The following is a 24,713-nucleotide window of genomic DNA, read 5'->3' as shown; positions in this document are numbered from 1 at the left end:
CGAAAAAAATCAAAAATATTTTTTTGTTTTTTTTTGGATTAGCTTTTGAATTGTTTTAAATAATGCAAGATAATTAAAAAAGGCTAAAAAAGCTGTTTTTTTCATTACTCATGAGGACGACTCGGAAGTTATACCTTCTCTAATGAAGTGTTGCACCCAATAAATTTAATTTACTGTCAGTTTTTTCAAATCACAAGATCAATTCTGTTTTAAATGCGAATAAAGCACATTTTTTTTAATGATGTTTTTTGTCAGCCCTATAACTCGCTTACGGTTAGTCCTACAGCAAAAATGCAAAGGACCATTTTTATAAGCTTTAAAAAAAGACACACATATGTTTACCCAAGTGTAAAGAAAGCGTTAAAAAACATTCCAACTCTCAAGGATTTTTTTCCACCGATCGCCCTATTTTTAAAGCTAATTTGACTGGGCTAGTTATACCCAAAAGTCGAGAGCACTGTTTTTTCCTTTTTTTATAGCTTTATCTCTCATGTCTCAAGAATTAAAATTATGGAAAATGTGGTGAAAAAAATGGACAATAATCTGTCTCGGTCGCACACCACAGCTCAGTATAAAAATAAGTAAAAAAAAACAGTGCCTTCGTCTTTTGAGTATTACATTTAGAAGAGAAAACTAGAAACGTTATTGAATTAAATTACAATGATCTACAATTTTTTTTCTTTAAGCCAAACAAAAATTCGTCGAAATCTGACAAAGAATAACAAAAATATTACAATGTGAAAAATCGCAAAATTTTAGTTGTCCGGTTAATTTTGGCGGCCAGTGTATTAATACATACGTTTGATTTTGTTTGCTTTTTTTTACAGATTACCTCTTTTATATCTATGTTCTTTTCTTTATCGGTTTCCTAATAAATAAGACAGTTTTGTGATTTTTAATTTCTTTTCTATAAGTAAAAATTTTGTCTAATTTGGAGCGGTTTTTGTGGCAACATGATCTGATTCATTTGTTTAGTCAATTTTTAAATTTAAATGATTCTGAAACAGTTTGTACAAGTTTGTAAATTTAAACGGTAGGTACACTATTTCAAATTTGTTTACAAAATTTACAGCTTTGTACTTACACAATAACTATGTCACTGTAAAAGTTTAATAACTATATTGCTATCTATAAAATTTATTATAAAATAAATAAAATGTACTTACCTTATCTTTAGTAATTCTTGTTAAAATATTTCTTGTATTTCCATTACCTAAAGCTTCTTTGATACGGTCTGAAACTTTAGAACCTATCCAAATAGCACCTAATTGTGTCTGTAACATCGACAACGGCGTATCTCCCCTATGATTAGGTACATTTAAACTTGCTTGTCCCTAAAAAAATCTTTCAGTAAATAACAATCAAACACTCAATCTCAAACCACCTGAATTATTAAAGTTGAAATAGCTGAAGTATTTCTGGCTAAAATAGCCCAATGCAATGCGGTATTTCCTTGATGATCCGTCAAATTCGGGGATGCCCCAAGTGTTAACAACAATCTAGTTGGATCTAAAGTGCAAACTTTCCAACACGACCACATTAAAGGTGTCATTCCTGCCCTATCCACCAAATCTGGACTAATCCCTCTGGCTATGAAATAGGCCACAAGTGCCGTATGTCCAAACTGCGCTGCCAGATGTATACACGAACAGCCTTCAGCGTCTCTGAGTGTGGGGTCAGTCCCAGCGTTCATCAAAATCACCACAGCATCTAAATGACCTTGTCGAGTAGCCCAATGGAGAGGAGTCGCGTTTAATTCGCCACCCACGGCGTCCACTTCAGCCCCCTTTTCGATAAAATACCTTATAATGTCTTTGCGGTTGTTGATAGCAGCCCAGTGGAGAAGAGTCACTGTTTCGCTGTCTCTTTGGTTCACGTTGTAACCGGCTTCTACTAGTTCCTTTACTCGGGCAAACGCCCCATACTGTGAAAGTTGTGCATTAATTAAAGGTTTTTTAAATGTTTTCACTTACTTGAGTCGCTTTAACAATGTCGAAACCACTGTAGTCATGCTCGATGGCTGGAACTGCTGGTTCTTTTGATATTAAGCTGTGACAATCACGTTCTGTTCCGACACATCCTCCAGCACTTGCAGCCGCCGCTCCGCAAGCGTTTTGGTACATTTTTATTAAATCCTTTTAGATATTTTATCATTAATTTTGACAGGCAAATGACAGGGAGACATCAAGTCAAGTTGAGGTTAGGTTTTCGAATTGATGAAATCGATAATTTGTAACAAGAACAACGTGTCACTATAAATTATAATACTAAATCAAAGACTTGGTAAAATCTGTACGGGAACTGTTCTACGAATATACATTTGTTTTTTCAACCTCCTTTTAACTTATGAAAATTATGTCTAATGGCAGTTGAGGAAGACGAATGTTTTATTGGTTGCCTATCCGATTACTTTCTGGGAAATTTATAAAGTATTATTATTAAACTAATCGAATTATTATAAGTTATGGTCTTTAAAGTTAATTGATAATATCATTAAGGCCTGATTTCTTCTAGGATTAAAAAGTATAAGTATGAATGGCTGTGAATGTTAAAAATTGTCGATTTAAGAGTTTTCGTGCAACTATGAATTCATAAAAATCCTAGTTTTTTAATTTTGAGTGTTTTGATTGTAAAAACAATGGCAAAAATTTCTTGCAAATTAAAAATTAAGTGTTTTTAACTTTTGTTTTATTATTTAAATTAAAACATTTGTGAAAACTTAAAAACGCAAACCTCTAAAAAGTCCAGAACTCTTAAAGTTGAAAATTATCATTTTCATTTTTATTTTAATACCTATTACGGTATTTAAAAAAATACAAGTATTTAGATGTTCAAAACAAAAAAAATAAGAATTTGGAAACTGAGGAAGAGTACTCTTGGAGGAAAAGAAACTTTGGTAATTGAAAACTTATTACAATAACTGCTCCTCATCTCTTTCACGGTAAGGGGTAGATTGACTTTTTGAAACAAATTTCATTATTATCACATATTTATACTTAATAGTATTTTTAAAACAACTTTTAAAACATAAAAATTCTTACTAAAAATAAATTTGAGCTTTTCAGTCACTAAACTCCAACTAAATACGTATAATACCTTTCAACGTACTAAAAAACACAAGTTTGCAATATACAGGTTGTCCGGAAAGTCGCGCACTTCCTTGAAAGGGAGTAATTGGGTAGTACCCCAGAGTAAATGTTTAAAAAATTCTCTGTCTTTGACATTTGACTATTTAATGATACTGATGATTGTGTAAATGTTTTGTACAGGTATAAAAATTTTGCCAACAAAAGCCACAAATAATAATAAATTATTTTTCCAACAGAAATAAATAGTCAAAGTGCAAAATTTAAACTCTCATAACTTCCAAAATTTTTAAATAGATTTTTTTAAACATTTTTCTTGTTACAGTTGGAGACAAAATACTTTGGTCGTCACTTTTCTGACACTTTAATGTAATTCAAGCTTTAACGTTAAAATGAATGACAATTTCAAATTAATGAGAGCTATTATATCTTCCTATCAAAAATATGTACAACTTGTCAACTCTGATTGACAGTAGCTAAAAATAAACTTAACAGTCCTAAAGCATGCTTTACAATTTAATGTCACTCAAGTGACATTGACGACCAAAGTATTTTGTCTCCAACTGTACCTAGGGCATCGGCCGATAATACAGTGTTAGGAAGGTGCGCGACTTTCCGGACACCTCTATTCTTAAGTACCCAACAACAACACTGAAATATCGATGCGTCGAGTGATTAAAAATGATTACCAAAAATACAGTAGAACCAATTTAAATCGAGCCGAGGTAACTATAAATTTTATACAGTGTACTTAATATTCAAGGCAAAAAAAGTTCAATTCTATTAAAATTGTTACCAACCCTATTTATTGCTAACCATTAAAAGTTAGATGCCGAAAAAAAAAATGAGATCATAGCCAATGATGACAGAACACAATATTTTTGGACCAAATGAAAATACTGATGTCTTCTTTTTTAGTTTTAGACTACATATTATAGTGGACTTGAAATAATCACAATTTTTAATTATTGCAAAAACTAAGATAAAAATACAAAAAACAAAACTGGAAATGTTTAAATGTCTACTTAAAAAAATTGCCATAAAATTGCCTTTCCCGCTTTAAATAACTCAACTTTTTTTTCTTAGCAACGTTTAATACTGCCTGGATGTTGTTATCATTTGGGTGCAGATTAATTGCGACATTTAAATCCTTGATGGCTTTATCGTAGTCTTTTAATGCTAATTTTGCTTGTCCTCTTCTATAAAAAGCTTTCCCATTTTTTGGCTCCTTTAAAATAACCTTGAATGAAAAAACGAATAGGAAAAAATTATAAATTTACATCTAAAGTCACCTGACTACATAAGTCTATAACCTCTTTGTACTTGTGTCTCTTCAGTCTCACTGCAGCAAGATTTAATAACGAATTCATTTTCAAATCTTCTATGTTTTTAATATTTTTATTTTCTTTAAGTCCTAAGTACCAGTCAATATATCTCAATGCTTTAATATACTTTCGTTCTGAATCTACGTAGTTGCTCTGTTTAAAAAAGTGGTTACCCGAATTTTTTATTCGATTTATTGCATTTTCAATCAATTTTTCTCTTTTATCCGATTGCAAATCCCAGTCGTTTGGCCATGGAGGATAGATATCTTCTGTTCCGTCTTGTTCCTCGATGCCCCAGGGAACTCCCGGTTTCAATTCGCCACAATTTATTATTACAATATTCTACAAAGTGATTAGATAAAGTATTTAACATGAGTTGCAACATACTTCTATCGGTGTGTCGCCATTTCGTGGCACTTCGCCCATTTCTTTAATTATATTGAATCCTTTTCTGACTACACCGAAGACGACGTTAATACCGTCGAGATGTGAACAAGGAACTGTAGTTATATAAAATTGGGAATTGTTGCTGTTTGGACCGTTGTTGGCCATTCCGACCATGCCCTCCTCTTCATGCTAAAAAAACCGCATATTTGAATAGTTCGTCTAAGTGTTAAACTAACACTGAAATTATTTTAAAAAAATCTCGTGTGAACATCGCACGACTTTCCTTATCCTACTTATTTAGAAAACATCCTAATAACGACAATAATTTAGTGTAACCTTTGCGTTAGTGCCACTTGCCGGATTACACGCGAAATAAATCATAGTTATCGCGGGTCCGAGCCTGGGGTGCAGTTTTTTTTTTTAGTTCGGTCTGGGTAAGTCAAATTTCAGCCGATTACAATAATAATTAGATAGGTGGCCGTGTTCTCTTAATTGCAGATATCATTTTCTTAATGATAAGAGGTTAAATTTTGAAATCACTTAAAATTACTAAATTTTACTAAAACACTTTGACGCAAATGTGAGTTGGGACACCCTGTATATGTAATACAATAACTCCCAACATAGTATTAGGAATATTATTTAAATTAACTACCTACCCGAAAAAAAAAACAAAATGCTATGAAGCAGAAATATTGTGAAAAATGTAAGAATTACATTTTCTATACAGAGTGGACGAAAAAAATGTTGAAAGATTTTGGGGAGTGGTTTGTGGTTGTTAATTACTCAAAATCCGTCAACTTTCATATTATTCAATTTTCACAGTTACCATTAGAAAAAATAAAGGAATTTTATCATGCAGAAGTGATTTCAATTAATTAAAAAAAATCCAAATTTGGTTTTTAGGGTCTAACTGACATACACTAAAAATTTTGAACAATACAGGGTCATTTATAATAAAGACCCTAACCGATCTTCAGACGCAACCCAAAATACATTCTCACAGATAGCTTGGATTTTGTTGCGTTTGCAAAATTTAAAATATTAATTTAAAATCAAAGTGATTGTTGATAGATATGTCATGCATTAAATATGACAGTGTCATCAATTCCACTTTTATTTCCTCTTGGATTCGAAATGTATTCAAACGACGAAAATCTAACATGATCTTGGTATACCTTTAGAGAATACCACAAAAATGGTGTGGCTAAATCTGTACCGTCAAAGGTACACCGTAGGACGCCAAGTTATAAAAACTGTCAAAGCTATCACAGATATGTTTAAAGCTTCGAAAAATTTCAAACAGTACATCAAGTAACACATAGTGGCATCTGAGATTGTATTTTGGGTTGCGTCTGAAAATCGATCTTTATTAGCCTGTATTAAAGCATCAAATTGAAGTTTATTTAATTCTCTATCGTTTGCACCAGCAAATTTTTTTTTAATCAATTAGAAAACTTGGGACACCGCTAAAAACATAACACAAAAATTACAACAAAAATTAGACAATAAATCCAAATCTGCCAGAAAAATCCAAAAACCATCTTCCAAAGCAAAATTAGTGCCTCCGCCCCTCCTAATCAGGGTACACAATTTTTGATATCACCAATAGATTCAGCGCCAAAAAATTACTCCAGATGCTAACTTTCTTAAAACTACGAGTATATCTTAGAGAGTATATTTTGAAAAAAAGGCCTTTTGTCCGCCATCTTCAGAGAGCTCTAGCTCCCTAAAGAAGCATTTCCAGATAAATGTCCATAGCAACTTTTTTTCTTATTTTAACCTAGGATACCATCCCCCAAAATCTTTCATTGTTTTTCTTAGTAATTAGTAATTACTTACATAAATGATAAAAAATTGAATTGTAGATAAGAACAAAAATAAAAAATAAACTAAACTAAACAAATCGACATAGCACATTTTAATTCCTTTCTTTATTTTTAGCATTAATTACGAAAACAATTAAATAAAACAACATGTTTCGATTCAATTAAACTAAAAAAATTCTTTATTTGTATACGCTCCCGAAAACAGCTGTGTTAGGGTCTCATTTGAGTCTCTAAAATAAGTCATTTCCGGACTCAATAAAATAATACGTAAAATGGTTATTTTAGGTACTCAGTCCAGTTTTTCCGGACTAAAAAATAAAATTGGTTACTATGGTGGCATTTTTTTAATTATTAAGAGGTGTGAATTCGTGTTTTGGAAGCTTTAACAAAAAAATGTTGTTTGTAACACATACCTAAAACGTTTTTGCGGACTCATCTGCAATGATTCGTCCGCAAAAACTGTGTTTTAGGTACTTGTAACAAAAATAACTTTAAAATAAGCCAAAGCAAATAAAATAGGTCTAAGTAACACGTTTTTAGCAATGTGAAAAAAAAATCAGATTAAATCGTTAAAGATAAAAATCTGGTCTCTGGTCAGGTATTTAAAGCAATTTAATTCTCTACAACTTTCTCCTTTATGATTACGATTTCAAAATAAAATTAATAAATAGAACTGCAAAATTTTCTAGCAGTTATAGCTTCCAGATCCTTTGTTAAAACAATTACTACAAACTAAATTTAAAGACGTTTCGGCATAAAACATGCCATCATCAGCTATTTTTCTTACAAAACAATTTTCACAAATGCAATGCATTTTAATTTGTTTTAAATTTGTTTAAAAAAAAGGATAGATCCAAAATAAACATTAATTTAACTTGGAAAAATAGAATAGGAAGACCATAGTTGTAAAAGAGACTTTTGATTGTAATTATGTGTATGTTGTTTACTTTTCATTGTGCTTATTTACTTATTTTCACATAAAAATTAAATTTAGAGACATGAACTGAAAGTTTTTAAATTGGGTTTAATAGTTTAAAATTTTAATTACCAGCACTGTAAAATTTTCATCTTCAAATGTATTTCCATAGATGCTTTCACCTCCTGTACCATCTTTCGTCGTAATGTCTCCTCCTTGCACCATAAATAAAGGAACCACTGTAATAAAAAATATAACATAAAACACAATTTTTAGATTTTTTATTCAAGTAAGACAATAATAAACGTAATGAATAAGGTATTTATTTTCTTCTCCGCCTTCCTCTGGAGCGACTGCGTGGTTTATCAGTTTTACTACTATTATCATTATTGTTATTATTATCATCAGTGTCATTGGTTGCATTAATTTCTTTCTCATCATCACAAGCACAATCTTGTTCAGGTGGAGGACAATCTGGTTTATTTTCACTACAACAACAATTGTCAGTTGCCACCGCTTTATCATTAGTCTTGCCTAAATCAAAATCACTATTAATTATTAAGTAAAGTGGAAACAACATCTCAGTTACAGTTGTTGTTACAACAGCACTCCTCCCGTGGCTTAAAAGGCATAACTTTAATCGAACAACAGGGAAGTTTAGGGCAAGGTTCTGGTGTACAACATTTAGGTCCTGCTGAACAACATTTAGGTTTAGGTGGACAACATTTAGGTTTAGGTAAACAACACTTGCAGCCCTCTACTGGCGGACAACTGGCCCACTGCTCCATTTTCTTACATTGACATTCGACCCGAGAGGGAGTGTCACAAATTTCCAGCTGCCACCCACAAGGGGTGCAGCACCTTTTTTGAGGAGTTTCAGATATCCAAGCTAAACCGAAACGGCCTTTGACCAGTTTAGGCTTACAACAACAACAGCATTTACAACAATCATTCTTAGCGTTGTTGTTGCCACATATTTGAAGGTCTGACCATTGCTGTCGCAAGTTGTTAAAGTCTTTATGCCACTTTTTGAGGGAATCGAAGTCGGGGGGAAAGCAGTCGCCGTCGGAAGAGCAATCGTCGCAATTGCAGCAGGGCATTTTAGTTTTTATTAGTTTTTGGTTACAGGAATTTTGAACTGACTGAACGAAAAGAAATGTCAATTATGTGTAGCCAACTTATTACAATTTTGAAATGAAAAATTAATTGTTTCACTTACCTCTATGGAAAATAGTGTTTTTAAAATGTAGAGGTTTTCCGTGTTTGCCAATCCCCTTTTCACCAGTGCACAGAGCCCGGAAATTTTCCGCTGTTTTTGGAACTTTATCCTTAAAGAGTTCGATTACGACTCTACCGGCTACAAATGAAATAACACAATTATATTATTTTTTAGAATAGAAAAAAACCTTTTGCCGGCCCAAAACTAATATCCAGAAAGACCACCGGGTTTTTTTCCGTCGTTTCATGATTTTCGTTATTCATTGCTACAGATTCACTAGAATTGTTTTCGTAGGACGTCAAATATTTCATTATTCATTGCACGAGTGGTTTGTTAGTAATTAACGTACATTTTATACACCGGCATTATCAAAAACTTACACATTATTCTTTTTTTTAACAGCTTACCTATTTACGATTTGACATTTCATTGACGTAAATCAGTCAATAAAATCAAAAACCCATACTGTCATATGTCATTAACTTTGATAGCTGAAGTTGGGAATGTCAACTTTTTACGAGAAAAATAACTGGCTGTAAATTGAATTCGAATTCATCAGGTGATTTTACACAAAAAGAAGTCAACAAAATAAATGTGTTGTCTTAGAATTGTTTAGATGTCTTACAACGATTGTCAAGTTGGTTAGTATTTTATATTTTCTATAGTTGGCAGTGTTGGCACCTCTGCAGTGTTGCACAGGGTTGCCAGGTCTAGGAATTTTGCCCGAATCTAGGGATTTTTAAACTGTCTAAGGGATAAAGAGTTTTTTTTTTCAGTTTTTTTACACAAAATCTAGGGATTTTTTTAGAATCTTTTGGGAGATGCTTTTTGTTAGTTTTTGTGTTCAAGGTTTCAAGTATATTTTTTTTAATTATTCACATTATTATATTGAAATGTAAAAAAAAACGAGTTGATAGGAATTATGAAGGTCACTATAATTTTTCGGGAGGGAATTACCGTTTATTTAACACAGGTAAATCCAAAAAAGTTTTGAACAAGAAAATACGTAACTCCCGAACTCGTCATTAATGACTTATACGAAAGTAAGTATATCCCCTAGCCACGTAATAACTCGTAATTACACTCAATCTTCTATATTTCTTTTTGCAAATACAGTTTAAAATACCTAATATGAACAAAAAAATTGTTAAAAGTTTTGTGCATTTATGTAAATTGGAGTGTGTTAATAACAAATTTAGCAAGGTATGTGTGGCAGTTTTATTAAACTTTTTTAAATAATCCGAAAATAAATTGTACTGTTTTTATTAATATATGTTTTTTAATTCTTTTTATTTATTTCTTTTTAAACTGCTTTCAAGATGTTGAAATGGTATCAAAACCATCATCTTCCAAAGATATCGAAGAATATTCTTCATCAGAAGAAGCTGTAGCTTTGAAGCAAACCAAAAGGAAACGTAAGAAAGAATTTTTTCTATAATTAATTTAAATAAAACCAAAATTCGAAATAAACTCTCAGTGGAAACATTAAGTGGTTTTCAGCAAACAAAAATGTTGCTAAAAGATAACAGTTGTTTTAATTTCGTAATCGATTCTACTTTGTTAAAAAAAATGAACAAGGAAATATATATTTTTTTATGTGGTTTTATACTATTAATTGTACAGGGTGTTTCACTTAATTTTACGAGGCCTGCGCCTGAAAGTTGCAATCAATAATACATATTCTGATACGAACACAAATTTACAAATTTCGAAAAATTGGATAATCTTCTCATAATCTTGTTCACTCTTTCAAAAATTACAACGTTTTTAGTTAGTTAGTGATTAAAATAGATAAACTACAATCATATTCATGTCATCTCTTGATAGAACAAATGATAATTGTTTCTGAAAAACTGCAGTTTATGATTATTAATGAAATAGTGATTAGTTTGACAACTACTATTTGGGTGCGTACATTAGGCGCAAGCCTCGTAAAGTTATGTGAAACACCCTCTATATACTTACATATAGGATGATTTACGAGGAATAATGAGCCTGACTAAATTTTCGATGCAACCAACATTACAGTGAAGAGTATAATGGTGGTTGCATCGAGAATTTGGTCAGGCTCATTATTCCTCGTGAATCACCTTATATTCTTAGTTTTTATATTATTACGAATTATTATTATATGTAATTTTCATTAGTTTCTGTTTTCTTTAGTTAAATTGATAATATGTATTTAGTTTGTTCAGAATATACTTTACATTAATTAAGAAAGTTATGTTTCATTTGTTATATTATTTGTTTAATCAAAAATGTTTAAACAAACTTTTTTTGAAATTCTGATTTTGTTATGCAATCCAATAAACACCTAAAATTTAAATGGATTTGGCAATGCCTAGGGATTTCTAGAGATTTTTAACAACTAAATCTAGGGATTACAAAAAATTTCACATGGCAACACTGGTGTTGCAGTTGGCGCTACATGACGTTGTTCTTGGAATGTTGTGATTTATTCAAAATCCATGTGTTTTTATATGAAAATTACCAAAAAGTAGTGTGAATAATTGTCTTACAATGGAGGTAGAAACGGAAAACACCGAAAAAGTGGAGTCTTTTATTGTAAAGTGAGTTTTCATGAGTTTTTTAATTTGGGTTAGAACTTGTTTGTTTTTATCAATTTTTTAGGGCTACGGATGTGCCTTCCGAATTTTTCGAAGCCCGTGACAATGCCAAACGTTATTTTCGTCGTTTTGGAAAGGTTAAACTCGTCACATTTCGCCCAAAACGTAATACTCTTCTGATCGAATACGCGAACGAAGACGGGATGTTAAATGCCTTAGAAGTCGCAGGAGAATACAACGGTCATGTATTCAACGTAACTCGAGACACGGAAACTGTCGTTAAAAAAAAGAGACCTAAGAAAAATCCAGACCCGGATTGGACAGACGATCCGGAAATTAAAGCTGAACTAGTTGCAATGGGGGGCTTTGCCCCCCGGACTTATGATCTGAGACCTGAAGGTGCTTAAATTACTTATTTGGTACGCTATTATTACACTTTTTTGTAGCCATGGCTGTGGACGTCCCTGAAACACAAGTACCAAAGTTGAAACGGCAACGTTGGAAGGGGGCTTCACCAAAGCCACAGAAAAAGAAAGGTAGTCTCAGGTTGGGTGATTGCATGTCTTGATTGATTAATTAATTAAATTACTAGTTTTAGTTCAGAGCAATGTGATTTAATCAATTTAATTAGACAACAAGCGACGACAGTCGAGGATAAGTTTCGGATTCTCGATGCTCGGGACAAATTAATACGAATTAAAATAAAGAAAAACATTGAATTGAGTAAAGCTTCAATTACTGTGGGCACTTGCCCGGACATGTGCCCCGAAAAGGAACGTTTGATGCGCGAAACGCAACACCAAGTGGCGCTTTACGAACAAGATGTTGGGGGCAAAGGAATGAACCCCCGACTTGCCGTCAAGCAATACTCGCGAAGCTCGGCCGATCAGGAAGCCCCCTTGCCCCAGGAATTACGACCAGTGTCTGTCTTACAAATGACAATGGGGTATCTCATGCACAGAATTATGGGCCTTTGTGACACCACTGATGTCAGTTTTTTTATTCCAAAATTGTGACAATTAATTTATGAAAAATTATTTCAGGTGAATTTAGCTGAATGGTATCATTTTTTATGGGACCGGACTAGGGGGATTCGTAAAGACATAACTCAACAAGAGTTGTGTTGTCAGGGAGCAGTGGAATTGGTCGAACAATGTGCCAGGTTTCATATTTTTTGTTCTGCAAGATTGGTAGCGGAAGATCCTTCTGTTTTCGACCAGAAGATTAATACCGAAAATTTGACCAAGTGTCTTCAGACGCTGAAATATATGTATCATGATTTGGCGCTGAAGGGGGAGGAATGTAGGAATGAGGCGGAGTTTAGAGCGTATATTATTTTGCTCAATTTGAACGATGGGAATTTTATGTGGGAGGTAAGCAAAAATTACTAAAAAATGGAGTTTAACGTTACATTTTTTGGTTGGTAGTACTTCAGAATTTCGACTAGCTACAATGGCAATAAGTATTTATTTTAATCGAGCTAGAAACTATAGCATTTTAATAGCATACAATTTGGTTTAACCATTTTTATTTTCAATTTTTAACGTTACATTTTACAAGAATTTTTATTTAAAACATTTAATAGTTTTGATTTTTTGTTTTGAGTCGATGTACATAGAAGCTTTTTTGGTAAAAAATACTACATACAGGGTGTTAAAAAAGATTGTGAAATATTATGGGAGGGTGGTTCACTGTCAAAAAATTCAAAGGAAAAACCAATGTTCATAAAATGTTTAAGTCCAAAATATGTATTAAACAAATTACAGTAAATATAAAAAGTACAAAATCGCAAAGAACCAAAGACACTTATGGTTGAAATGTTTGTTTCTAAAACATGTTTAAACAAAATAAAATAAAAGCAAAATAATTTTATCCTAAAAATTTCAATGCTAAAATGTTGAAAAACAAAAAGTGAGTAATAGGTCGCAGAAACGAAAGAAGGTACTTAACATGCCTAATCTCCCCCTGCGCAAGAATAATTAGCAAGGACTGGAAACAGTGCGCACATAGTGATCAGTCAGTTTGATGCGTAAAATTTTGTCCAATTTTAGTTTTGCGTGAGTACTTTCTTGTTAATGAATATTACCATGAACATTATTAAAAGAAGTTTTTGCTTAATTTTTTTTGAAAATATGTGGTTTTATGTTTGAACATTTTAATTTATTTACAATTTTTTTGCGATCACACGGGTTACCATAGTATGGACCAGAACAAACAAAAAAGTGTTAATAAACATTAGTCATTGAGTCTGCAAAGTAACGGTTTCGCATTGAGAAAAAAATTAAATAAACAATTTAAAGAACAAAAAATATAACGAGAAAAACAAATAAAAAACTGAAGATGTCGAAGAACTCTAAAGAAAATGAAGTTGATGATGATAAAGGAAAGAAGATTTAATTGACAGTTTCTTAAATGTAATTTTTTTTTTTGGTCATGTCTTATGAATTATGAAGGTCACTATAATTTTTCGGGAGGGAATTACCGTTTATTTAACACAGGTAAATCCAAAAAAGTTTTGAACAAGAAAATACGTAACTCCCGAACTCGTCATTAATGACTTATACGAAAGTAAGTATATCCCCCAGCCACGTAATAACTCCAGGTTACGTTTGAAAATTTTTACACTCAATCTTGATAAAGGAAAGAAGATTTAATTGACAGTTTCTTAAATGTAATTTTTTTTTTGGTCATGTCTTATACATATTCTTTACCGAATGTTGTAAACCTCTTTGCTTTTTTTCTTGTTTTTTTATATTTTTACAATTTTTTTAAGTTTTTAGAAATTTGGCCTGGTATGTAATGTGAATTTTTTGTATTTTATTTTATATTCTCATTACAATGTAAACCAAAAAAATAGTACTTTTTTTGTAATGTTGACATTAAAACAACTTCATTTGAGTCCACTTGAAATCCCTTGTTTATTGTTTTACGTATCTATTATTATTATCTTTAAAAATTTGTGGTTTAATTTTGACACCAACAAGAACGGATTTACGTCCACTTGAAATGTTTTAGTTATACGTATATGGCCTATTGTAACTGTGGTGATTATTTTTTTTTGCTACCGACTTGACCAATTTTGGAAGTGTTTTGGATTAAATGAAAACTTGAAAACTTAATCTGAAGAAACTGAGAAGAATTATTTTAATAAAAATGAGAAATAAAAAAGTGATTTTTGAGAATAATATACGGAGTTAGAATCAAAAAAATGGGATAATAAAAAAAACAATCCGACAACACAAAAAATAAAGAAAAAACTTATTATTTATGTAAGAAACAAAGAAACTGTGGTTGAGATAAAACGRTAATTTAACAATTGGGAAAAGGTATAACAAAAAAATTAGAGAACAAAAAATAAAAACGATTTAAGAAAATCAGATAAGAAACTACAAATGTCCAAAAAAAAAAAACTGAAGAAGGTGAAGATAATGAAAAAGATAAGAAATTCGGAAGATCTACTTGACAATTTTAAATTTTATTTATTTTTTGTTAATACGTTTTATTTTATGTTGTAAGCTCTTATGCATTAAATTTTTTTTTTTTAATATTCTTACAAATTTTTAATGTTTTTAGAATTCTGGTGTGATGTTTTAATATGTATTACGATGTAAAACAAGACAGAAATGAAAAAGTCTTAATAAACATGAGTCTGCAAAGTAACAATTTCGGAGATATCGAAGATTATTCGTTTTTTTGAAACATTTATTTGCAATTTGTTCCAACAAAAAAGAGCTTTTAGTAAAAATTCTAAAAATATTCTCATTCACACATCYCCAAAACGGTTACTTTGCCAACCCATGTTTATTAAGACTTTTTTGTTTATTTTGGTCCATACTATTATCTCCTTATATATTTTGCAATATTTTTTTAACACCCTGTCTAAAAGCTGTAGTTTTCGTTTGCTTCAGGTCCAACAACTCAAAGAGCACATCCAACAATCGCAAGAAGTTCGCTTCGCCTTGCAGGTCTACTCATCGTTGGACAAACAAAACTACGTGAAATTTTTCAAATTAGTCAACTCGACAACATTCCTTAATGCTTGTATCTTAATGCGCTATTTTATCCAAGTTAGATTATGGGCCATAAAAACTTTTTTAAAATCGTATTCACCTCGGATATCACAAACGTCACTTCCGGTCTCATACTTGACAAAAATCTTGGCTTTTGAAAATCAAGATTCATCAATTGAGTTTTTCGAAACTTATGGCTTATTCACAAATGTTGATCGAACTAGAATTGTTTTAGACAAATCGAATTTCGGTGCTCCGGAATTCCCCTATGTGTTAGATCGTGCTATAAATCTAGTGGAATCTAAACGAAATTTTTCGGTTGGTAGAATCGTTTGTGGTAGGGAATTACCACCGAAACTGTTTGAAAATCACGAACCGCAAAACAGTTTCGATCAGAACGGATACTTAGATTTTGATTTAGAGTTGGACGAAGTCGATTCTGGGAAAAAACAAGAAATCAGAATAGAGGAGAAAATGGAACAAGTTGTTGAAACACCTCCACCTCGAATTTTCAGTCCCAAGACAGTTCAGTCTAGTCAGAGTCAAACGATTTTTAGTCAAAGTAAGCCAAGTGTGGCGATTTTCGGTCAAAAAACAAACGAAAATAGTATTTTTGGGGGAAAGTCTGCACAAAAGAATATCTTCACTAACGTAAATACCACTCCTAAAAGTATTTTCGGTGGAGAAATAACACAGTTAGCACCACCTGTAGTCGTACCTGAAGTTCCGAAAATCTCACTGGAAGAAATTGAAAGAAAACGACTTGAAGGCGAAGAAGAAGCTAAACGGAAAATAGAACAAGAAACTAAACGGAGAAAAGAACAAGAATTGGAGAGACTTAGACTGGAAGAAGAAAAACGCAAAGAGGAGGAACGCCACCGCAAGCTTTTAGAAGATCAAGAGAAGAAACGCCGACTCGAAGAAGTACGAAAATTCGAAGAAATGAAACGTCAAATGGAACAAGAAGCGAAACGAAAACAAGAGAGACGCAAATATATTGAGATCAAAGCAACCGTCAGTAATGTCATTAGTGAGATTTTAGATACGGTTGAGGAAAAAATCAAGTGTGAAACTCTAGTGGAAATTAGGAGGAAAATCCGTGATCGAAAATTACAAAATGTGATAACAAAATGGCGGGAATATTCTCGTCGGAAACGGAAACGCAAGGCTCTTGATTTTAATCCAATGTGGTTTGGAGGACGATCAATCACGGAAGAAGTTCGCGAGTTGCGAACCGACAGCCAAAACCTTGTTTTAACCAATAACAACAAGAGATACAAATGGGGAAAACCTTTTGACATTCCGATTAAAGATGACGATGTTGGCAAAATTGACTTGTCAGAATTGACGTATAAGTTATTAACTAAAAAATATTGGGATGTTGAAATGAAGTTTCACAATGAACTGTTTTGGAAAGTAATCGTTTCGTTACCGAACGATTTGACACATGTCGAGAAAGTTTTGGACAGTTGTATAAATTGGCAACAGCGCGATAATTCATCTGTTTTGATCCAACAGTCGAAATCGGTGCCTACTGTGACATATTGTATTGAAAAACAAAAAGGTCTTGCCGTAAACACTCGAAATGACACGAATGGATTCATTTTCATCGCCAACTGTTTTAATGACGATATCTGGCGACGTATCATTGCCAATTTTAAAAATTACGGCGTTTTTGTTAAGGTTCCAGTGGTTTTAATATTGCAAAATTATGACGAGGCGAAGCCGAGTCTGAAAACTCTCATTCAGGAAGGGATAATTTCCGATTATTTGATACTTGTTGATAAGTTTACGGCTCGAAATCTTGTGAATCTAGTCGAAGAAGCTTTGATTTTTCTTTCGACAAGGGTCGAAAAGGCCCCACCATTGGAAATGGACACTTTGCAATCATTTTTGACGAAATTTTTGATCACGGATTTGTGGAAACGTTGCAATAGTTTTGCAAAGTGGAATTCAAATTATAAAAATTGTTTGAAAAATCCTAACACTGTGATTTATCTTCACAACGAGGCTTTGGATCGTATTAAAACTATTCTTTTAGATGAGGAGTGTCGCGAATATCCTAAATTTCCGCGAATTTTTCGGGAATTGCTCAGAAGTGAAATCCCGGATTCGCTTCCATGTGACTACAAATATTTCCCTAGTTTTTGGGATACTGACACTTATTTGGAGTATTTGAGGTCGGTTTTAGGAACTTTTAGACTTCCAAATTTTTTGGAGAATTGGCCACCTTGTAACCAGCTACAGCTCGAATTATCCGTTTCAAAATACTGCGCTCAGGTCGTTAAAGACCCACAAAAATTATTTTACAAAGTTATGAGTGTTATATTGCGGTATTTTGATCCGTGTTCTGATTTTAAAGAGATTGCTAATGTGGTTTGGTGCGATGTTATAGAGGTGGTAGTACTGGAAAAGTTAAGCCAGACTGATTTCACATTGTATGGGACTGGATTTGTCAATAAATCGGTTTATAATCAGTTAATTGTGGTCTATGATGTTGGTAAACTTGATTATGTGAAAAGTGATTGGTTTTATATTAATAATCCGATTGTTAAGCAAAAAATATTCGAATTCTTGCAACAGAAGGATGAAACTGTGAAAACGAAAATCGATGTTACCGACTTGGACATTGATGCGATTTTCACAAAGATTACTCAACCACAAAAGCAAAATGTAACTAAAATTAAGAGCGAATTGAGCACATGTAAAAAATTGTTGACTGATTTGGAGGAAAGTGTTTTAATACATAAGGAGATTTTAAAAAAGTCCGGGAATATTTTGAAAAGTATTATGGAGGAAAAGTGATGTAATAAATTAACAATTAAACATGAACACATGYACCTATTTTGAAAACACAAACGCAGCCCTCTCCGTCCCTTTACTTTTCCCATACGCTATTTCAAGGGATTCAATCTTAATCAAGCGTCTATAGTTTTGTGCGGCGGAATAAAGATTAACAAAAATTCCATTATGAGTTTTGCCTATTCCATTATTAGGAGGGCTCAGAAGCCAATCCGTGTAAGTCAAGTAATCTGAAAAATGAAAAATATTTAAAAAATTTGTTGTGTTGTGCTTGCAAAGGTGAAAAATAATTTTTTTATTGAGAGAGAATTGATAATACTTTAAAATGGTGACTTAGGTGCATGGCCAATTGAAAGATTTAACAATACAGTGTTTTCTGAACACATGAGTCATTTTGAGAAAAAATGTGACTTACAGTGATTGAGATCTGAACTCCCCATTAATTGGCAATTAATTGGTTACAACTTATTTTAACATATTGTATTGACAACGTTTTGTCTGAACGCAAAAGCTATTGTAAAATATCAATTAAGGCAGCAAACTATAAAACTTGTGTTATTTTTAACAATTTTTCTAACACTAATATTGGATCAAAAATTTTACTAAATTCAGAAATTATTGTTAAAGAAATTTGAACAAATGTCACGATAAGTACATAAAGTACTTGTCATTCACAACATATTTTATCCCTTAAGAGGAGACGTGGGGTCAACATGACCGCCCACGTTATAATACACTGGCGGAAACGGAATTTTGGACATCTAATTTATGTCAGTTCAAAAAATGACAATGTAAGTCACGCTTTATTGTCATTATGATTGACGTTTGAAACTAAAATTTAAAAGTTTTAGTTGTTTAGCGTCGATTTTCCGAAACAATAATGCAATAATGCCAGCAATACGTTTTTAAACATACAGGTTGCGCCAGAACTCGCGCCCCAGAGAAAATTTTCAAGTAAGGTAAGATACCAGGAACATGAAAAAAATGTTTAAAAAATTGTATCTGTCAAAAAAATTTGACATTTATTTTTTGACATTTGACATTTTTCATATCTATTTAATGATACTGATGATCTTGTATATGTTTTTTTACAATTATTTAGTAAAGGGACAAAAATTTTGCCAATAAAAGCCACAAATAACATTGATCAGAGTTACAATTTAGGATACAGCTTTCTTGTTTCCTCTTCTAATAGCCTATAGCAAAAAAATTTGGAGAATTATTTTTACAACAGAAATAAATAGAGTCAAAGTGCAAACTTTAAACCCTTATAACTTCGAAATTTTTATAGATAAAATTGTTTTAACATTTTTTCCATGTTCCTGGTATCTTACCTTATATGGCAAGTTTATCTGGGGCGCGAGTTCTGGCGCACCCTGTAGAAGTTCAATAAATTATTTTGATTTGTTGTCATTTTTTCTCTGGCTATCAGGATAAAAATTACAAAAACCGAAAATGAGGTTAGTTGCCTAAGGCCCGTTTTACAATTGTATGTCACTCGAATGACAAATCGTCCAAAATTCCGTGTCCACCAGTGTATGTTAGCGCCTTTTTTCTGTAGTTTTTTTTTCGTTGTATATTCTTTTAACGAAAATACCTGTAATTTTTTTAATAAAAAAAATATTTTGTGACATGATTAAAAACATTAAAAAACCATTTGTTTCATTACTATACAGGATGCGCCAGAACTCGGGCCCCAGAGAAAAATTTCAAGTAACATAAGATACTAGGAACATGGAAAAAATGTTTCAAAAATCAAAAAAATTTAACAATTATTTTTTGACATTTTTTATGTCTATTTAATGATACTGATGATCTTGTATATAGAAAAATAAAGAAAATTTAAAAGAAAGTATAAAGAAAAATTAACTTTTATTTCTTTAATTTTGGGTAAAAGTTGTGGGGTCATATATTAACGGCAACATAAGAGGTAAGCTTAAATACAAGTGTTGAAGTTATTAAACTTTTAACAAACTTCTTCATTTTATTACCTTTACATATGCAGTACACTAAAAAATGGTGTAGCCTCAAAGTTTGTACTTTTTTGCATTAATACAAATTTTCTTCTTGCTTCTTTGCGCAATAGATTTTTTAAAAGAATATGTTTTCGTTAAAAAACAATTTATTTTAAAACTAAGCAAAATCGACCAATAAATAGTTATTTATTATACAAGCAGATAAAGTGGCCGTTTAATGAGCTGTTCGTTAAGCCGCGCAGTAGCGCGCGCGTTAATTTCAGCGAATTAAACGGACACTTTATCCTGCGAGTGTAATACAACATTTTATTCGATTTTGCCTTATAAACCTTTCGATTTTAAAGATAAAAATATCAGTCATCAGATCGTCAGACATTTACAAATTTCATGATTATCCTGATTCCTATACGGCGATCATGACAACGACTTGTTTTTTATAAACAAAGTTGTAAAAAAAAATTGTGTTGTGAGTGTCAAGTCGTTTTTTGTGGAAAAAATTAATAAATAATTTCTGCGAAGAAGTGCATTATGATGTTCTTTCTGATGTGGAACGTTCGTTGGATGATATAATAGTGATACCATACTAATGGATAAACTGCTTTTTCAAAATCATCTGTTGCACCTTTTCCAAGTCCTGCGCTAAACACACAGTTATGGACATAGATGAATAATTTATATAGGGTATATAGATGGCGTACTCATGTACAACCTTTTGAACTCGTATTCAGCAGCGCCTCTGTAGTTTGGACGCTGAACTATAGAGCAAAATGTGCCTTTTTTAAATGGTAACAATAATGTTAATTGAGTATTTAGTAGAGGGAAATAAGTGCTACTAGCATCTTATTAGAGATTAAACAAAGAAAATAAAAGATTTTTTTAAAGTAATTTATTGAAGATATTGAATCAAATTAGTTAACAAGGTGGTTTCATACTTATAGGGATTATATTAGAACARTTATGTTCAAAGAGGAAGCATAAACAGTCTGGGTTGTCGAGTTCTTGTCACAAGGGTGCCGGCCGAAACAAATCTTCACATTTTTTCCATCAATGTCCACATTTTCATCACCAAAATTCACAAATTGTTAGTAAAACTTCCTTTACTTGTACACACAGCCCACAATAACTGAATAGAAATCTAAAGATCACAACTACACGTAAGCACTTTGAATTTCTATGAATGATGTCACCGTCAAAATTTAATTTTTTTCTATCAGAAGTGTCACAGCCAACCGCTAAAATTTTAAAATTTTGATACGAGCGCCTCTGGTGTTTGGACGCTAAATTAAATAGATAGACTGAATTCACCAATCTAAGAAACCATAGCATGGTTATGGAAGCGTGAATTTCGATTGTGCAACAGTTCAAAATCGCAACATTTGTATTGTTGCTCAAATACTGATTGAGGAACTTTAGAATCTGATGCGATAATTATTTTTATTGTAATTTTAAGTAAAAATATTGTTTGTTTAAAACAGCGGATTAAAATTTTTAATGCACCGATTGTTGACGTTTTAATGCGCTGCTTAAATAAACGAAATAAACAATGACTTTAATAGTTTCATTTGACATAAATAAACGTCATTTTATAAGGCAAAATCGAATAATAGTTATTTATGGTATAAGTGGGTAATATCTAATAACCCACGAATGCCATACAACGTTTTATCCATTCCCGGATTTTTATCTGTTAAATCTGTTAAAAATAATCTGACTTTTCATATTGAAAAGTGCCAAACAGTTGTCAAAACTTCCTTACGCGGGAGAAAAACCGTAAATTTTGACAGTGTCGAAGAATAAACAAATTTTCTACTGATTTTCCAGGTCAGCTTTGCTTTTTATCTTAAAATTTTATCTAATTTTAACCAAAACATTTGTTTCGAGGTGAAAAAGATACGAAAAAAGAAAATGAGAATTCTGCTTCTGGTTTGCAAGTCGTTGAGTCCAGAGAGATTTCTGAAATTCATTTTCACGGTACACTTTCAAATGTTCATTTCTATTTTGGAAAGAAATCTGAATCATAATTTCAAATTTGATGTACCTATTCTTAAATAAAGTTTTCAGAATATCTATTAAAAATTTATTTCATCCTGCAATGGGTTATGGATGATAATAACCCACGGTGCTAATGGCAACGTGGGTTATATCAAACAGTCTAGTTATTGCTCAGTTTACTTAACAAAAACTAACAAGTAAAACACCATATTACTATTGAATATTGGATAAAAACAATTTAATCAAAACTTAGGGTTTGAAGTGTTGTAATACTTGTTTCTGTCGCCTGTGTTACGCGACAGTGTGAAATTTTATTGTAAAAATGTGGGTTTCATATTATTCTTGTTTTAAACTGGTGTGGCATGATCAAAATTGGCCCCCAACCTTTTATTATAAGATAACATCAAATCCACACATGTCCAACTATAATGGTCGTTATCGAAACGTAACCCTGAAATAAACTAGTATTTTTCTTCAATTGTCCTTTATTCCACGAAATACAACAAACATCAATTTAATCAAAAGCTACATTTAAAAATTCCAAGGAAATTGAAAATACACAAGTTTATACAGGATGTGCCAGAACTCGCGCCCCAGAGAAAAAATGTCAAATGCCGGGAGCAATAGGTCGCCAAAAAGTGCAGCCGAAGAACTAATTTTTGCTTGCATAAGAAAGTTATTAGACTCTTAAGTCCACCAATCCCAGAAGGGCACCTCAAGGTGTGATTCAAAAATTATATCCGTTGTTAGGTTACGAAAATAATACCAATTTGTCCAGAATTTAAAAAAAATAGCTGGTCTACTGTAATTTTGAGTTTGACATTTGTTAATTTTCGTGATGTTGAAAATGAAAAAGCACCAGAGAAATTGCGGCTCCACTGGAAGTTTCTAGTAATACTGTACGCAGAGTTTTTAAAGTTTCTAATCGGTCGTATCACTTTAAAGCCCTGGTCTGCAAGGTTAAAATAAGGGGTGTTTTTAAGGGTTGCTTTTAGGGGTTGAAATTTATACCAAGTGATAGCTGTGACTAAGTAAGTTATCTGTGTTGAATTTGAAGTCAGTCGGAACATTTTAAAGTCCTGGTCTGCAAATTATTAAAAGTTTTGCAAAATAGAAACTCCCAACCGTCTGCACCCATATTATATTCGAGTACAGCAACTACAGGCAGAGGATTACCCTGCACGAAAAAAATTCTGCGCGTGGTTGTTGAAAATGGAGTTGCAATAACCAGATTTTGTTTCGGGCTGTTTTAACAGTCGTAACTGTCATAGGAGAAGAAAATCCAAATGCTTTAATTCCGAGGGCATTTCAGCTAAGCTTTTCGGTGAATTTGTGGGCTGGTCTTTTGGGGAATCGATGTGGTTTGTCAATAATATGAACTAATTTCAACACAACGTGACCCCCTTTCTTTCTAGATCGGACCTTTTGAGTTTCCTCGACATTTAACAGGACCCATGTATGCCCAATTCCTTAGAAATGAACTGCCAAATCTATTGAAGGAAATACCACTCGTTTTTCGGGTCAACGATTGGTTCCAGCACGATGGGGCACCATCTCATTATAGTCATGAAGTCCGCGAAATTTTGGACCAACAMTATCCTAATCGTTGGATAGGAAGAGGTGGTCCACGACACTGGCCTGCGCGGTCTCCCGATTTAAGTCCTCTTCATTTCTTCCTTTGGGGTCACATCAAAAATATTGTCTACAGACGACCCATTAACACAGAAGAGGAGCTTCGAGAGAAGATTCAAGAATCAAAAGGCATTTGCGACGCCCACTCCACGAATAATTAGGGAATCCGTAGCTTCCGGTGACAAAAGTGCTAATTTTTCGTAATAAATAATAAAAATATAAACATCCTGGATTTTTTAATGAAAAAGCAACCAAGAGGTTACAGTAAGCTCCTACCTAAATATACGAGTGTAAAACTACAATTTGAGTATTAATAGTTATTTATTCGACGAGTTTGAGTGTAAATCGGACGAACTATCCCACCGAGTGGGTTGTATCTTCTTTATCATCCACGAGGTGGAATAAAGCGTCCGATTTACACTCAAACGAGTTGAATACAACATTTTATTCTTCGAATTAGACTGAATAAGGCTTAAACTTGCTTTAAATCTGTTAAAAATAATCTGACGTTTCGTATTGAGAAATGCCAAACAGTTGTCAAAACTTCCCTACACGGGAGAAAAACCGTAAATTTTGACAGTGTCGAAGAATAAAATAATTTTCCAAGTTTTTTTTGCTACAGGCTATTAGAAGAAGAAACAAGGAAGCTGTATCCTAAATTGTATATGTGTTCAATGTTATTTGTGGCTTTTATTGGCAAAATTTTTGTCCTTTTACTAAATAATTGTAAAAAAACATAACAAGATCATCAGTATCATTAAATAGACATAAATAAATGTCWAATGTCACAATTTTTTGACAGAGTATTTTTTAAACATTTTTTCCATGTTCCTGGTTAAGAGGTTTAGCCAAAAACGAGTGATACATTCTGGGTCTCATTTTTTGAGAAATCCTGCTATCGTCTTTTATTTTCGACTTACCTACAGGTTGCGCCAGAACTCGCGCCTCAGAGAAAAAAAAATAAGTAAGGTA

General features: G+C 32.4%; 4 protein-coding genes across 6 annotated transcripts in view; 1 reads left to right on the top strand and 3 right to left on the bottom strand.

The window, feature by feature from the left end:
• Window positions 1-2,505, bottom strand: part of LOC123004767 (palmitoyltransferase Hip14) — a 10,868-nt gene extending 8,363 nt beyond the window's left edge. The window contains exons 1-3 of the mRNA XM_044398189.1: window positions 1,974-2,505; window positions 1,385-1,924; window positions 1,167-1,334 (exon numbers count right to left, since the gene is read on the bottom strand). Coding sequence (XP_044254124.1) covers window positions 1,167-1,334; window positions 1,385-1,924; window positions 1,974-2,123 — 858 coding nt within the window. The 5' untranslated portion in view covers window positions 2,124-2,505. The remainder of the gene's footprint in view (window positions 1-1,166; window positions 1,335-1,384; window positions 1,925-1,973) is intronic.
• Window positions 2,506-4,035: 1,530 nt separating this feature from the next.
• Window positions 4,036-9,367, bottom strand: LOC123004623 (peptidyl-prolyl cis-trans isomerase D). 2 transcript variants are annotated; one of them, XM_044397955.1, is made up of 6 exons: window positions 8,950-9,367; window positions 8,763-8,900; window positions 7,676-7,782; window positions 4,799-4,987; window positions 4,367-4,753; window positions 4,036-4,314 (listed from the first exon to the last, which is right to left on the bottom strand). In XM_044397955.1, the coding sequence occupies exons 1-6, from the start codon at window positions 9,071-9,073 to the stop codon at window positions 4,108-4,110; spliced, it is 1,152 nt and encodes a 383-aa protein (XP_044253890.1). In that variant the 5' UTR covers window positions 9,074-9,367; the 3' UTR covers window positions 4,036-4,107. The 2 variants fall into 2 exon arrangements, with proteins under 2 accessions (XP_044253890.1, XP_044253889.1); XM_044397954.1 differs by having other exon boundaries at window positions 4,036-4,326; window positions 4,379-4,753; window positions 8,950-9,362.
• On the bottom strand, window positions 7,803-8,734 carry LOC123004624 (sperm mitochondrial-associated cysteine-rich protein-like). The gene is made up of 2 exons (XM_044397956.1): window positions 8,133-8,734; window positions 7,803-8,077 (listed from the first exon to the last, which is right to left on the bottom strand). Exons 1-2 carry the CDS (start codon window positions 8,641-8,643, stop codon window positions 7,866-7,868), a joined length of 723 nt encoding a protein of 240 aa, XP_044253891.1. The 5' UTR covers window positions 8,644-8,734; the 3' UTR covers window positions 7,803-7,865.
• Window positions 9,368-11,181: 1,814 nt separating the features above from the next.
• On the top strand, window positions 11,182-18,171 carry LOC123005500 (protein xmas-2). 2 transcript variants are annotated; one of them, XM_044399284.1, is made up of 6 exons: window positions 11,182-11,332; window positions 11,394-11,728; window positions 11,776-11,875; window positions 11,928-12,318; window positions 12,373-12,702; window positions 15,238-18,171. In XM_044399284.1, the coding sequence occupies exons 1-6, from the start codon at window positions 11,283-11,285 to the stop codon at window positions 18,142-18,144; spliced, it is 4,113 nt and encodes a 1,370-aa protein (XP_044255219.1). In that variant the 5' UTR covers window positions 11,182-11,282; the 3' UTR covers window positions 18,145-18,171. The 2 variants fall into 2 exon arrangements, with proteins under 2 accessions (XP_044255219.1, XP_044255218.1); XM_044399283.1 differs by having other exon boundaries at window positions 11,922-12,318.
• Window positions 18,172-24,713: the final 6,542 nt, after the last annotated feature.

The sequence above is a fragment of the Tribolium madens genome, unplaced genomic scaffold, assembly GCF_015345945.1.
Source record: "Tribolium madens isolate multiple individuals breed KSU strain unplaced genomic scaffold, Tmad_KSU_1.1 Scaffold_20;HRSCAF=117;Tcas5.2_LG4, whole genome shotgun sequence".
Taxonomy (NCBI): domain Eukaryota; kingdom Metazoa; phylum Arthropoda; class Insecta; order Coleoptera; family Tenebrionidae; genus Tribolium; species Tribolium madens.
The sequence above is the reverse complement of the archived record's forward strand: the minus strand, read 5'-3'. Positions and strand labels throughout refer to the sequence as shown.